The sequence below is a fragment of the Pogona vitticeps genome, chromosome 4 (genome assembly GCF_051106095.1).
Source record: "Pogona vitticeps strain Pit_001003342236 chromosome 4, PviZW2.1, whole genome shotgun sequence".
Classification (NCBI taxonomy): Eukaryota; Metazoa; Chordata; class Lepidosauria; order Squamata; family Agamidae; genus Pogona; species Pogona vitticeps.
In genome coordinates this window covers 44,063,955-44,079,335 of record NC_135786.1, presented here as the reverse complement: position 1 = coordinate 44,079,335, position 15,381 = coordinate 44,063,955, and the positions used below count along the sequence as shown (strand labels likewise).

The window sequence follows — 15,381 nt, the reverse complement described above, 5'->3', positions numbered from 1 at the left end:
CCTTCTTAGGTAGCGGTTATAATAAGCAGTTTTTCTAAATGTTTTATTAATGTGATTTTAATAAAACAATAACCATCAAGTCAGTTCTGATTTAAAGAGACCCTTTTCAGGGTTTTCCACGTAGAGAATACACTCAGAAGTGGTTTACTATCCCCTTCATCTGGGGGGTGCCCTGGGACTGTGCAGCTTGCCCAAGGGTCACACAGGCTGGCCCTACTTGCAAGGAGGCACAGTGGGGATTCGAACTTCCAATCTCCAACTCTGCGACCAGATACCAAAATCACTAAGCTATCCAGCAAGCTAATGTGGCTTTACATAGTTTTCTTTTCCTGTGGTTTGAACTCTAACTCGTTTAAATGCTGTAATTTATGTTTCGCCATTGTAATGCATTTTTTTAAAAATACTTTGTGAGGCACGTTGGTTCCCTTTGTTGGAAAAAGACGGGGTATTAAACAAATAAAGTTGCTTTTCCAGCTCCTAGACCCTCTCAGTAAAGCCCCCAAACAGTAACCTTCCCGAGCCCTTTAACTTGACGGCAGGCAGCCGCTGTTATCTATGAAAAAGTTGTGAAGTGTTTCGTAAACTGGAGTGTTGACGCCTTAAAGACGTACCATTATATTTGAATGTAAGCTTCCGTGCTTAAAATATAATGGCTAGTCTTTAAAGTGCCACGTTTTTTGCCTTTTTTGGTGTTGTTTCTTCAGATTTTGCTCTGATATTTTTGCACAGACTAACATGCGAGTATCTCTTCTAAAACTATATCTGGAGAGTGGGAGTCCGGAAGACCTTGGATCTATGGAGATTCTTCGGATGCTCAAACGACCGAGGCCACACCGCACCAAGTCGAAGGCAATACGTCCATTTCCCACCTTTACTTCTGAGCCTGCCCAAAGTTGAGGGGAAAAAATAGGAAAGACCGCGTGATCTCCAAAAACTATAGAAACGCAGGAGCATGTGAAACCTTTATTAGACCCCTAATGGAGTTGCTACATTTGGGGTCGTATGGTCTTTAATGTTCATAGTTCTATGTTTCCCTCCCCCTCCCCCCCCCGTTCGGCTTTCTGTTCGACTCCGCGGTGACATTGACAGGGTCGAGCGAACGAGAACTGCTCGAGGGCGCTCTCGCGATACTTTCTTGGCGGCCATTTTTGTGGCTGCCGCTGAGGGGTCGGTCACCGGGACGGTAGTGAATAGGACGCGATGCTCTCCCGCTTGGCGTTGCAAGCTCTGGGTAAACGGAGGGCGCTGCCTCAGGGGTAGTGGAAGAAACGGGGAGAGGGAGGGGTTGACGGATAGTGGCCATACTGTGATTCTTTGCTCGTGTTCTTCCCTTTTTACAGCCCCGGCAGGCCTGAGGACCTTGGCACCCTGTCTGTCCGTGGGGTAAGTACAGGTGGAAGAAGATCCTGGGGGCCCTGCTGGGAGGTTTAAAGCACGAAGGTCTCGGTGACCGAGTGCCTGAAGCTGCGCATCTGGGCTTTTACGAAAAGGGTTGCACAGGGTTCCCACTTCCTCTTCTGGATTTTTATGCTTGCAAAATATGCAGGTATCCAACAGGTGAAGCTTGCCCTTAGTCGTTAAGTCGTGTCCGACTCTTCGTGACCCCATAGACCAGAGCATGCCAGGCCCTCCTGTCTTCCACTGCCTCCCCAAGTTTGGTCAAATTCATGTTGGTAGCTTCAATGACACTGTCCAACCATCTCGTCCTCTGTCGTCCCCTTCTCCTCTTGCCTTCAGACTTTCCCAATATCAGGGTCTTTTCCAGGGAGTCTTCTCTTCTCATGAAGCTTCAGGATTTGTCCTTCCAATGAGCACTCAGGGTTGATTTCCTTCAAAATGGATAGGTTTGTTCTCTTTGCAGTCAAGGGGACTCTCAGGAGTCTCCTCCAGCACCACAATTCAAAAGCATCAATTTTGAATGCTTTTGAAAAGCAATCAGCCTTCTTTATGGTCCAGCTCTCACTTCCATACATCACTACTGGAAAAACCATAGCTTTGACTATGCGGCCCTTTGTCAGCAAAGTGATGTCTCTGCTTTTTAAGATGCTGTCTAGGTTTGTCATCACTTTCCTCCCAAGAAGCAGGTGTCTTAATTTTGTGGCTGCTGTCATCATTTGCAGTGATTGTGAAGCCCAAGAAAGTAAAATCTGTCACTGCCTCCATAACTCTCCCTTCTATTTGCCAGGAGGTGATGGGACCAATGGCCATGATCTTAGTTTTTTTTTTATGTTGAGCTTCAGACCATTTTGGCACTCTCCTCTTTCACCCTCATTACAAGGTTCATTAATTCCTCCTCACTTTCTGCCATCAGAGTGGTATCATCTGCATATCGGAGGTTGTTGATATTTCTTCTGGGAATTTTAATCCATCTCCTGATTAGGACAATAGCCTACCTCACAAACTAGCCTTCTCACAGCCACAAATACTCCACCCACTCTCAAGCCTACCCAGAGCACAGTTTGCTGTCCTCTGAAGATGCCAGCCACAGAGACTGGCGAAACGTTAGGAAGAACTACTTTCAGAACACGGCCAAGAAGCCCGAAAAACCCACAACAACCAATCTTAATCCTGCTTGGGATTCATCCAGCCCAACCTTTCGCATGATGTATTCTGCATTTAAGTTAAACAAGCAGGGAGACAATATACAGCTTTGTTGTATTCCTTTCTCAATTTTGAACCAATCAGTTGTTCCATATCTAGTTCTAACTGTTGCTTCCTGTCCAGCATATACTGTAGATAGATAAGGTGGTCAGGCACTCCCATTTCTTTAAGAACTTGCCATAGTTTGCTGTGGTCCACACATTCAAATGCTTTTGCCTAGTCATTGAAGTAGAAGTAGATGTTTTTCTGGAATTCTCTGGCTTTCTCCATATGTCCGGATAATCTCTATGCATGTAGAAAAGTGTTGTGCTTCTTAGTGACCTTTCCATTGGTGTGGTCATTAACGCTCTGCTAAGAAAAAAGGAACTGGTCAACATTTTTCAATAGTGGCTGATAGCGGTTAAAGCAAGGTGGATTAGAAAAAATGCTGGGCTTTATCTTGTTTCAAGGCTTGAGCAGCAGCTACTGTTGGCTGATGAATACTTTAAGATAATTTGATCGTCTGGGAGCCAGATCCTTAACCAGTAATAATGAGTGACATTTATATAGCTGAAAGCACAGCTTTGCTCTGCCCAGCCTGCCTTCTGCCCCTGTCTTTACATATGTATCTATATAAGCAGCTTGGGGTCAGCAAACTTTGATTTGGCCTACCCCAGTAAGCACCCTGCTTGCAAAGTCATTGAACCTAGTTTCCCTGCATTCATTGGCATATGCAGAAAATGGAAGGGTGTTGACTGTATGTTGTGCCTTTAAATAAGACGAAATATTGCCTTGTTATTGCTGCAGAAGGCCAGCAAGAAATGTGAAAAAAACATGTCCTCCTCAGATGGGTTATGATTGCTTCCAGATTAATTGGTGGCATGAGTACAAGAATTTTATTCTAGCTAGCTTTCCCTTTCTGGCTTTTCCTATGAAGCTCTTTGTTTTGCAGTCCTGCAGGGTTCTGTGGTGGACCTGGATGCTTTGGCTTTCTTATACAGAACCACTTGGAAGTTGCTTCCACAATTCAGTGATAGTGATAGATTGGTGCGGCAGTCACCAAAGTTTGTTTGGAGGAGCACTGGAAGACACCAAAATGCATACTGCCTGATCCCCTTCCCTGTTTAGAAACAAAGGGGGTGATTTTGCAGGTTGTTTTTACAGGTGGTACCAGCAATGTATTTCAGCTACTGTTGTCTTCCGAAGTGTAATGGAAAGGAAGGAAAACCATCTGTTCTCTTTCTTCTCCGCTCCCAATTGTGTGTTGGAGAGAGAGGGTAGTCTCTTCCCCCACACATGGGTTTTACAAGACAAATTCTCTTCTTATGTCACAAAAGCCATGTTTCCTTTCCAGCACCTTATGCTCTCCTGCAAAAGCAAGGAAAAGAAAATACCTCTTTGAGTGTGCACTCAATTTCTCACTAACAAATGTTTTCAGGAATAGTTGCGTGCAGGAGTAAATATTTTTATTTGCTTCCCCAGATAATATAGAAGCACAGGAGTGTCTGCCAGATGGGAGAGGGCTACTCACTTGTGGCACAAAGGCGCATAAGTGGATTTACTGGATATTGGCAGAAGAGTTTTTTGTTTTTTTCTTGTTGTGCTGCCAATCTTCCAGTGGCCAGAATCCTGTTCCTTAGAGTAGTAGATAGTGCTAGAGTAACTCATAATTAGCAGGGATTTGATAAGTCAGCTCTTCTGTAAGTTCCATTGATACAAATGAGCTTTCTGGAGGTAAGGTTTCTTAGAGGAGAGAACTGCTTGGGTTTCAGGCAATCTCCTGAAACTGACCGGGCCCCTTTGGTTCTGCCCCCCCCCCCAATCCAGGGGGGGGAAAGACGCCGCTTGGACCGAGGAGGAAGTCATCTTGGCAAAGAGCTGGGAACACCCCAAGCAGAGAGTGAGAGAGTACAAAAGGATGTTGAAAATATCTCCGCCAGAGACTTTAAGTAAGTTAAAATATTTGTTCACGTAAGGAAAATCTCCATGGACCCAAATGACTACACTGAAAAGAAGTAGATGTAAAGAGTCAGCAAAATGGACTTTACCTTTTAAAAAATCTTGGAGAAGAAGAGAAGGGGGAGAAAACTACCTTACCATGAAAGTAGAGTAATCTAAGAGTAGACCCTTGGTCTAGATGGGTGGAATTAAAAATCTAATAAATAAATAAGATAAAAGCCTCACTGCCGTGACTATCTGAAATATCAATATCAAATCCTATTTACTTCAAAGCATTGCGGATTCTTTAAAATTTTATTGTTGTGATTTGGTGAGAACATTTAACTCTCAGGGAAGCTCCACCTTCTCTTGGATCAGACATGTAAATAAGACTGAGAAAGAAAAGTAAGGTTACAGTGACATCTGCTGACAGAAGATGTGAACAGCACCCCACTAAAGAGAAAAAACAGCTGTTGACAGAAGACTTAAATAGTATTCCTTATTTACTTTGCTTAAGAAGAAGGAGGAAAAAATCAATGTGGTGACAAAACATGGAAAAGTGAGAACTCAGGGAGCCTCACCAGCACAAGAACAGAATCTCAGTGGGATATTGGGGCAAGCATCATTTAAGTACTGGCAACAGAGTATACAAGGGATGTTATCAACAGGGCTACAGCAACTACAGTGAGGGATGGTTCAGCTCTTTGTACAAATGAAAGATATAGGGATGCAAATGATTGATATTAAAAATCAAATTACAGAAAATAAAACACAAATAGCCAGAATAGCTGGTACATCAAAAAGAACAGAAGAAAGACTGGAGACCTTGAATAGAGAGATGGGAAAGCTAAAATTGGAAGAAAGCAAGATGGAATTACGCTGTTAAATCTACAAATGGAAAGAGCCAGTGCCATACTTGGATTCCAAAATCTACCAGAACAAAAAGGAGAAGATACAGTGGAAATGACTATTACTTACTTAGTATCGCTCATGGAGATCTCACCAGAGGGTGTTCAATAAAATATAGACACAGCACAAAGAATTAATACAGCATACACCAGGAATAAAAATCTCCCCAGAGAAATTCATGTTACATTTACGAGAAAGATATTTCGAGATAAAGTTCTAAGAAATATACAAGGCAAGTAACTTCATAGAAAATACAGTATAAAGAAATTGAGATCTTGAAACATATTCCATGGGAAATAAGACAGAAAAGGAGACAATGCTGAAATAAAAAATGTACCTTCAATTATAGTTACAATTTTTTATTACAATCAACAGATCAGAAAAAAATTGTAGCCTTCAAATAACCATTGTGAGTTTTTAAAATTATTTTTGTATTTTGATCTTACACATACATTCACACTGTATGCTTATTTAATTTCTTACCTTATCTTCTATGAGTAAAACAGTAAAGAGACATAAAAATACAGTAGGGATGAAATAATTAAAGAAGCAATCAAATTATTGAGCAGAGTCCTGTTGGCATAGTTATGCCAGTGAAAACCAGATCCATGCACAGGAAACCACTAATCTAAGTTATTTGAATACTTCCTATTGTGGGTTATGAGGCTCCCCATCACTCCCTTTTGCCCGGGATAAGCCTTTAGGAGCATTGGGAGCCTTCAACGGTTAAAAAAAAAAAGTTGCCAGATTGCCACCAGTTGTCCTGATTCTAGATCTTAACTGCGGGGTAGGTTCATATGGAAGGAGGTGGTCCTTCAGGTATCCAGGGCCCAAGCCGTTTAGGGCGTTATATGTCAAAACAAGCACTTTGAATTGGGCCCGGACAGCAACTGGTAGCCAATGTAACTTATACAGAATCTGCTTGATATGTTCCCTGGCGGCTGCACCACTCACCAGCCGCGCAGCTCGATTCTGGACCAGTTGCAGTCGCCGGACCGTCTTCAAAGGCAGACCCATGTAAAGCGCATTGCAGTAATCTATGCGGGATGTTACCAGTGCATGTGTGACTGTCATGAGATTCCGCTCGTCCAGGTAGGGCCGTAGCTGGTATAATTTCCGCAGCTGAAGGAAGGCGCCCCTGGCCACCGAGTCCACCTGGGCTTCCAGTGTTAGACTGGGGTCCAGGAGCACCCCCAAGCTACTGGAAATATTTTGAACAGTGAAGTTCATACCATCTCTAGATAACTTTTAATTGATTTTCTCTTGATCTACCAACTGAAGATAATCTGCAGCAGTACCTCGGTTTACAAAATTAGTGCATTCTATGACAGAGGTCCCCAACCCCTGGCCCGCAGCCCGGTGCCGGTCCGTGGCTTGTGCTGGACCAGTCCACGAGACAGGCATCTCATCCCCCACGCACTCCCCCCTGCACAGCTCATCTGAGCCTGCGCGCGAACCTGCACGAGCACTGTGCCGCTTTTTGTGCATGCACACGAGCGTGCATGCACCAGCACAAGCACCCCTGCTCCTTTGCACATGCGCACAAGCGAGCAAGCGCCCTGCAAGAGTAAGTGCACTCCTTCACACATGCGCATGAGCGCATGGGGGTGCCCCACCTTCCACAGCTGGTCTGCGGGGCTAAAACAGTTGGGGACCTCTGTTCTACGGAACATTATGTAAAGTGAAAAAATTGTAAACTGGAACGCGGATTGCATTATAGCATTTTCAAAATATAAAGTATTCTGTTATGGTATACTGTTTCTAATAGTTAAAATATTTATTTCAGCTAGGGCCCTATGTATAAATTTCTGGTCTTACAGAAGGTATTGTAGGTACAACACTATCATATTCCCAAAATGTACCCTGTACTGTATCTCATTTCTTCCCTCTCACTATGACTGTTGCTCTTTTTTCTTATCATAGTTGTACTTTTAATGATAGGTCTAATCATAACTTCAAATCTCTAGGTTCATATATTCCCATCCAACAATAGTCATCCCCAAAGCCACAGTTATCTCTGATAATGTTTACAGGAAACTGCTTATCCCCATTTTTTTCTTGAGGCTTACAATGCCTGCTTTTTAAGTTATTTTGCGGTGGGGGTTGTTGCTAAGTACTGTATTGATTTATTACTTTAATTTATACATCGCCCCATTAGTGCCAAAGCACTATTCTGGGCGATTTAGAAACAAATTGCACAGAGCAGTAAATACTATAGAATGCATTTTTGATTTTTTTAAAAAAGTTGTTTTCTTCAGTTGGATTGATAAGGCAAGAAGTAAATTTAGGTACAGTGGGGTCTTGACTTGATCCGTATTGGAAGGCGGTTCTCAAGTCAAAAAGTTCTCAGGTCAAATCTGCATTTCCCATAGGAATGCATTGAGAACCATTTGATCCGTATCTGCTCTTTTCCGTCCATAGAAACTAATGGGAAGCTGCTATTCCGCCTTCGACCACTAGAGGGAGATATTTTGTTTCTTTTTTTCTTAGGTCAAGAAAGGTTCAGGGAAGGCAGGGAAAATGCAGTCCAGGCAGTACAGCACCAGGCAGTCCGAAGACTGTCTCCCAATCCACTCTCTAAACGCTGGGAGGAGTGAGGAAGCAGACAGGCACCCTTTTCACTGGCCAACAGTTAACTGAAAGTTCAAATTTTGCACTTTCCCTGCCTCCCACGTGGGTTTTTTTCAGTTCGTAACTCAAATCTAAGTATGTAAGTCAAGTCAATATTTTCCTATGAGAGTGGTTTGTAAGTCAAAATGTTCTTAACTCAGGCCGTTCTTAAGTCAAGACCCCACTGTAGTGTTAACATCTTGATTGGTGCCATGTTAGCAGACAATGACATTTTCATATTTGCCTATATTTGAAGTAAATGAGCTGTTTAAACATTTTCTTCTGATAAATGTATCTATTAATTAAATGTCTAAATATCTGATCCCAGAAAACGTCCTTTTTAGCTCCTGTGATATCAAGCAGTGCAACCTGTGTCTGATAGTCCATACAGATTTCATAATTTCTGATTTATTTTCATTTATTTTCTGTACAGAACCTTTTCAGTACTGTATTCCTAATAGTTCAGTAAACTCCTACCTGTTTTAGTTTCCTTACTAGAAGTAAAGCAGTATAGGAAAATGTAGGTAGATAAATAAAAATGGAAGACAAATATGTTCTTAACGTTCTTATTCAAGCATTCAGCAAAAGTGTTTGTGAGTGGTCTAGCTTCCTCCTGCTCTGTCTTAGCTCTCAGTGTGTTACAAGTGATAGTCTGAAGGGCACAGTGTCTTCTGCCTGCTGGTAATTTGTATGAGCCATTGATTTACCTCCCCGTGCCTATGAACTGAAGCTTATGGAAGAGGCAGGGCTAGCACTCTGTTCCTCCTCACATGTTCAGATTAATCCTGTCCGAATAAGTCTAAGTTTTCAATCTCAGTTTGACTCTTTAGGAAGCAGTAGATATCACTGAATTACTTTCTTTGTTTCAGAGTTGTGCATGTCTCAAGACCCCTTCACACATGTCAACAGCGCTTGGCTCCTGTTCCTCCTCTTCCAGAGGGGGGAAAAGTCCGTCATGGAATAATTCCGGAAGAGTTTTTTGAGTTCTTGTACCCTAAAACAGGAGTCACAGGTTAGTAAAAGTTTTTACCAAGAGGGTTCCCAAAGCATTTGTTCAGTTACAGCCCCTCTGTTCTACTAGGATTCTCAAACATTCCTTATGTTTGAAGACTTCAGAGATAGTGGCACAGCTATTGTATAGAACTTACATTGCTTTTTACATTATTTTGTATTCATACAGCATAAAGTGAAATACTTCAAATAGACATTACCTTTTTAGGTTTGTGCTATGTTTCCTAATTGAACCAAAATGTTTTGTGACAAAAGCAAACTGCCTGTGATCACTGTTACCCACAGTTGCTTATTTTGAGCAATGAACTTGATCTCTGATTTTAAAAATTGTGACATTTAATTGGCCAAACAGCCAATCCTTATCTAAGTGCCGTTTATTATACATTATTTATTTGGTTTACAGTTTATCCCGCCTTTTTCCCTGTCCTTGGATCACCAACATAATTGTTGAATTAATTTATTTGTCACTAAAATTGAAATCTGATTGTGAAAAATGTAAAATTTTCAGGACAGATAGTTCCAGAGGTTGAAACATTGTCTACTGGTACCCTGAGTTCTAGCCAGGAAATCCTGGTATAAAATTGAAGTTCCAGTACATGGGCATTCATTTAGAATTAAAGATCGGGATGACTCAAAGCATGTGTTCAATCCAGGAACTTATGATCAGTGCTAGATCCAAAGGCTAAATCAAGATTGGGTTCACCAAGAGTAGATAGTTGAATAAGAGGGAGTTTGGTAAGTCTGTACTTAGGTAAGACCCACTGAATTATTAGATTTTTATATGATTAACAATTGGATTTAGACCCAGTTTTCAAGTTGTTTCTCACAAAAATCAGCTCAAGAGTCCTCACTGATCATTCTCTTTCAGCAATTTATTTAAGGAAGGGAAAGCTTTTTAGTTGTTGATATTGCAAGATGAATGGGAATCAGAAAACCCTGCTAGTCTACTGCAAATCAAGACATCTAGCAGTAGTTGCTGGTCTGCTTTCTGTCCACTTCTCATTTACTGCACTGAGTTACTAACATGATCAAAAAAGTAATCTAATTTTGCTGTAATCAGGCACAGCATTTGGGGGGGGGAATAGGTAGAGGGGAGAACATATTTCAGAATTTCCCAGATTTCTGGGAGCGCTTGAAATCTGGTTTTCATTCTTTGTGTGAATAGGCCTTCTAGTTCTTGTATAGGTATATCAGAACTCCTGTTGTCTTTACCTCTTACAACTGTTCTAATTCTGTGAATTATGATTTATGTAGAATAATGAAATGGGTGTGATGGGTGCAAAGCTCTTGGGTTTTGGAATGTCTGAGTTGGGAAGGAAGACCTCTCGTTTATCTGGAGTGAGCTTTGCAAAGACATTTGGGAACAGCAATTGCGTTCTGTTTTGATTATCTTGTTGAAACTTCATCCAGGACAGTAGATGAATAACTCAAGTAGAGCTTGGTTTTTCCTCGTTCTATGTTAGCATGACATAGGTCACAGCCAGATGAATTCTCTGACCAACAAACTCATGTGCCGGCAGGAAAAAATATTCAGCCATCTTATAAGATTGTTTGTTAGTCACTTCTCATTGACCTGAATATTTTTTGTTCTCTCTGTAATGCAAAATTGCCCAACCCTACTGTAATGTATCCTTGTTTTCCTGTTCTTAGGCCCTTATATGTTTGGGACTGGACTTCTGCTCTATCTCCTCTCTAAGGAAATTTATGTAATTAACCATGAAACAATGTCAGGTCTCTGTGTTTTGGCGCTCATCATTTTCTGTGTAAAAAAATATGGTTCCACTGTAGCAGCTTTTGCTGACAAAATCCAACAGGTGAGATGGTACTTCTTTTGTTACCTGTTTACAATACTCATAAATGAGAAATAATGCAGAATTCGTATGATTGAGTATACTGTTGTTGATGTTATACGGATGGCATAGTTTAAGTGTGGTAACGTTCTTTATGCTTTTTATCAGTTAATGTATATGTCTTTAATTCCTGTTGGTGGTATAATCTGGTAGTGACTAGCAACTAACTGCCTCCCTCCCCATTTGAAATGGGTTGGTAGATTAACAGTGGATTCTGTGCATGTTTATGCAGAACTACATTCCTATGAGTTTAGTGGAGCTTTAAGATTTCAGTACTCTGCTCCTTCAAAGCAAAAGTGTGCTGGTTATATGCCACCCCATACTGCTGAAAACTCTCTCTGGGCAGTTTCACATTGCTACCACCCCAGTAAGCCGGGTACTCAATTTACTGACCTCAGAAGAATGGAAAGCTGAGTACAGAGCTACCTGAGTACGGGATCAAACTCTGATCATGAGTAATGCTTTCACTGCAGTACTGCTGTTTAACTGCTGTGCCACGAGGTGGAACAATCATCTCTCATGGAACATTAATTTATCATCAATATCTCAAAACAGTGGGAGAATAAGTTATATTTTAGTGTTCAGTATAAGTGAACCTACTTCCATTATGAACTTATGAACTTTTTTTCCAAATTACTCTCCTTCATGATTTTCTAAACATGAAAATCATGAACATGTATGTTCTAAACAATTTGAGAATTGCATTTTTGTACCCTGGTTAGAACTGTTTTCCGAATGTAGGATTTTATATTTAATCTGGTATGAAATGTCGTAGTTGAAATATCTTGAATTCTGTAAAATTTTAGTTTTTGAAAAATCTAACAGCATAAACTGTGACTTTTTATTATATAGAAGTATGATGTTGGATACAACATTGCAGGTTTGATTCTACAAACTACTTCTCTCTCAGTATTTGCTTGACCTAATTACTTCTGATTTCAGGATGAGCTGAATGTAATGGAATCTGTGAAAAGTCACAACATGAATCAACTTGAGGAAGTCATTCAGCATGAAAAGAAAGAACAGTGGAGGATGGAAGGTTTACACTTTCTCTTTGATGCCAAGCGGGTACAGTATTGAAATATACATGCATTGTTCATCCAAAACAGTGCAGTAGTTCTTAGAAAGACAATGTTGAAAATTGTCCCTGGCAATTTTTCAGAAGTTAACATGAGCTATTAAAATTGCTGTCTGTTCTACACTTTCTCTTGTCCTTCATCACTTATTGGTATTTGCAGATTAGCATTCATTATTGTAAGGCATTTTGAAGAAACAGTCATTTATAGGTGTCATGGAATAATGAAGAAATCTGAGGGCTTTATTTTGGAGTTGCTGATGATAATTTAAATATATGACTATTTAGGCCAGGGTGAGCAAAATGTACCCCAGAATCATGGCTTAATGGTCTTGTGGAAAAAGCCGATAAAGATTTTTTTTCTGTATTAATTGTAACAAAAGAAAAGGTGTTTTACAGAAGAATGGCTCTGTTTTAAGCAAGAGTCTAACAAAGATAGCAGTTAATGGTCAAAATCTTCTTGCTTCCAGTGGCTTCTCACTAGCACTTAACAAATCCCTACTGGGATTTTCTGACTTGAGCAAAATCAGTGGGTGTACATATACCCAATAATCCAAGCAGGAACTTTTTAAATTCCAGGGGGAGCATACTTCATGTATTGCCATTTGCCTTCTGCAGACATGATTATAAAACCGGATTGTGCCCATAGTGTCGATTTTGCCACTGTCTGTGTTTATGAGCAGAGATAAAATACTTTATTCAAACTGACTATCTTGCATATTTGATTGTTTGTTAATGTATACTCTGCACTGAGTATATTTCATTTAAATAAGGCTTAAAAAGTGAATTAAAATGTTTGATTTCTTGTTGATCTAGACCAATGTTGCTGTGATCTTGGAGACCAACTACAGAGAAAGGCTGCTCACTGTGTACTCTGAAGTGAAAAAGCGGCTAGACTATCAACTGGCACTACAGCATCTGAAGCGTACTATGGAAAAAGATCACATGATCAGCTGGATTGAGCGCAATGTTAAACAAAGCATTACACTGCAGCAGGTACTTAGAAACTTCTACTTCACAGATACCTGTGGAGGATATTTCACTGTTAGAAAGTCCATTTGGATTTTCTTTGGATATCTTCACAGTTTAGAACAGTGATTCCCAACCTTGGGTCCCCACATGTTCTTGCACTAAAACTCCTAAATGACTTCACCACTAGCTGTGCTGGCCAGAATTTCTGGGAGCTGTAGTTCAAGAGCATCAGGGAATCCAAGGTTGGCCACCACTGATTTAGAAGAAGATGACATCCTAATTAATGGAGAATGTATGCATTTATGTAGTACAGTACAGCCCAATTCAAACCTATAAAGCCCTATACAGCTTCGATCCAGGCTACCTGGAAGACGGTATCTCCCTATATGTGCCTTCTCAGCAATTAAGATCAGCAGAGGAGGCCCTCCTCTCAGTCCCATTGCCAGCACAAGAACAGCTGATGGGGACACAGAAGAGGGCCTTCTCTGTTGCAGCTTCCAGGCTATGAAACGGTCTCCCTCAGAAGATCAGAATGGCCCCTTCCCTGTTATCCTTCTGAAAAAAGCTAATGACCCATCTCTTCAGACAGGCTTTTAACAGTTATAACTCAGTCCCTGAACCCCATTTTAGCAGTTAATTTTAACCTTTTTTTGTTTTCATGTTTTAATCTTTTAATTGTATTTTAAATCATATATTGTTTAATTTATTTTTTTAATATTTAACTTATTGCGTTTTTAAATTGGGTGAATTTTAATGTTGTGAGCCGCTTTAGGTCATATAAATAAAACTAATGCATCATATAAATAAAACTAATAAATAAATAAATAAATAAATAGTGATAGTGCTGCCTATCTCTCTTTAAAATTTTTGCTATTTCTGTCTAAAATGAAGGCTGAAGCAGGAGGTCTTATGTCAGTCCAGTTCTGCTTTTACAAATCCATTAACAATTATTAATACAGTGGTGCCCCGCATAGCGAGGTTAATCCGTTCCGGATTAACCCTCGCTATGCGGAATCGTCGCTAAACGAGTAGGGAAAAGGTATTGAAACGCATTAAACTTAGTTTAATGCATTCCAATACCTTGCTTACTTACCCGTTCAGCGAGGATTCGCCTTGCCGGCAGCCATTTTTGCACCCTCGCTAAGCGAGGGCAGGGCGTGAAAACGGCTGCCGGCAGCCATTTCCGGGCTTCCGGTGGCCATTTTGGAGCCGCCGAACAGCTGTTCGGCGGCTCCAAAATGGCCGCCGCAATACCTGATCTTCGCAATGCGGGTTTTCCCCATTGCGAAGATCGGGTATGTTTCCGTATAGCGATCCCGAAAAAGGGATCGCTATGCGGAAACATCGCTATACGGTGCACTCGCTAAGCGAGGCACCACTGTATAGTGTAAATTGAACAGCCATAGGTTTCATTGTAAAGGCAGAACTTTGCTACCAACGCTTTAGGTTTTGTTCCTTTCCATGAGCTTATAGTCCCACTGTAGTTCTTACAAATAACATGCCACAGAATAAGCTGATCTGTTTGCAACCAGCTACTCCAAATATTATTTCTCTGTGCAACGTAATCCATTGTATGGAGGATTCAGGAACCTGGTAGAACTGAGCTGTATAATAGCTATTCACTTGATTTGTTTGCTTTCTCTGCAGTTTTTCAATGTACAAACTTGCTTATTTGTTTCAGGAGAAGGAGAGCATTGCCAAGTGCATCCTGGACCTGAAGATGCTGTCAAAGTCTGCACAGGCAACTGTCTGAACATACAGCACCTACTTGTGACTTCTTAAATCGTTATTGTTCTTCATTAGTAAAACATCTGAACACAGGCTGTGCACTTTGCAATAGATGCAGAAAGTGTTGTATTCTTTGGGTGTGTTCAGCTTATGACAGTTTGACTCTCACATGACAGTTAATGCCAGGAAGTAGAATGAATAAAATTGTTTCTTACCTCACGTCACGCTGTGCTACATAATATAAATAGATGCTGGCTTTAGATTGCTGGGATTCTGTTGTATACTTCTGCAAGAGTAACACCATCAGTGTAACTTCAGTGTCAAATTGCAGCAAGCTCAGAAGTTAGCATGTGCATTTGGGCTTTCACAAAGAGTCATGCAACTGACATACCAGATGCCTACATTGATTCATTGTGGCAATTTGAATAAATTTGAAAGTTACACTCATGGCATAACACCAGTGGGCATAACTAATGTGTTGATTTGTTCTGATGTATAGTAACATAGCTGTACTCTTGCGCATTTATAATACTTTGATTAACACCATTGCCCACAAGTGACACATTTTGCTGTTGACACCTTCAAAAATATTATTTTGCGGATTTCATTTGGCATCTCCAGCCTGACAGCTTCTACACACACACAAATCCTACATTCTGACTGTTTAAACTGACAGTGTCATGCCAAATAAGTACATACAGGAGCTGT

General features: G+C 40.8%; 1 protein-coding gene across 1 annotated transcript; it reads left to right on the top strand.

Annotated features, from left to right (window-relative positions):
* Positions 1–1,086: 1,086 nt before the first annotated feature.
* Positions 1,087–14,892, top strand: ATP5PB (ATP synthase peripheral stalk-membrane subunit b). Its single transcript, XM_020780629.3, has 7 exons — positions 1,087–1,231; positions 1,341–1,383; positions 8,907–9,049; positions 10,699–10,862; positions 11,841–11,966; positions 12,790–12,969; positions 14,627–14,892. Exons 1-7 carry the CDS (start codon positions 1,201–1,203, stop codon positions 14,696–14,698), a joined length of 759 nt encoding a protein of 252 aa, XP_020636288.1. The 5' UTR covers positions 1,087–1,200; the 3' UTR covers positions 14,699–14,892.
* Positions 14,893–15,381: the final 489 nt, after the last annotated feature.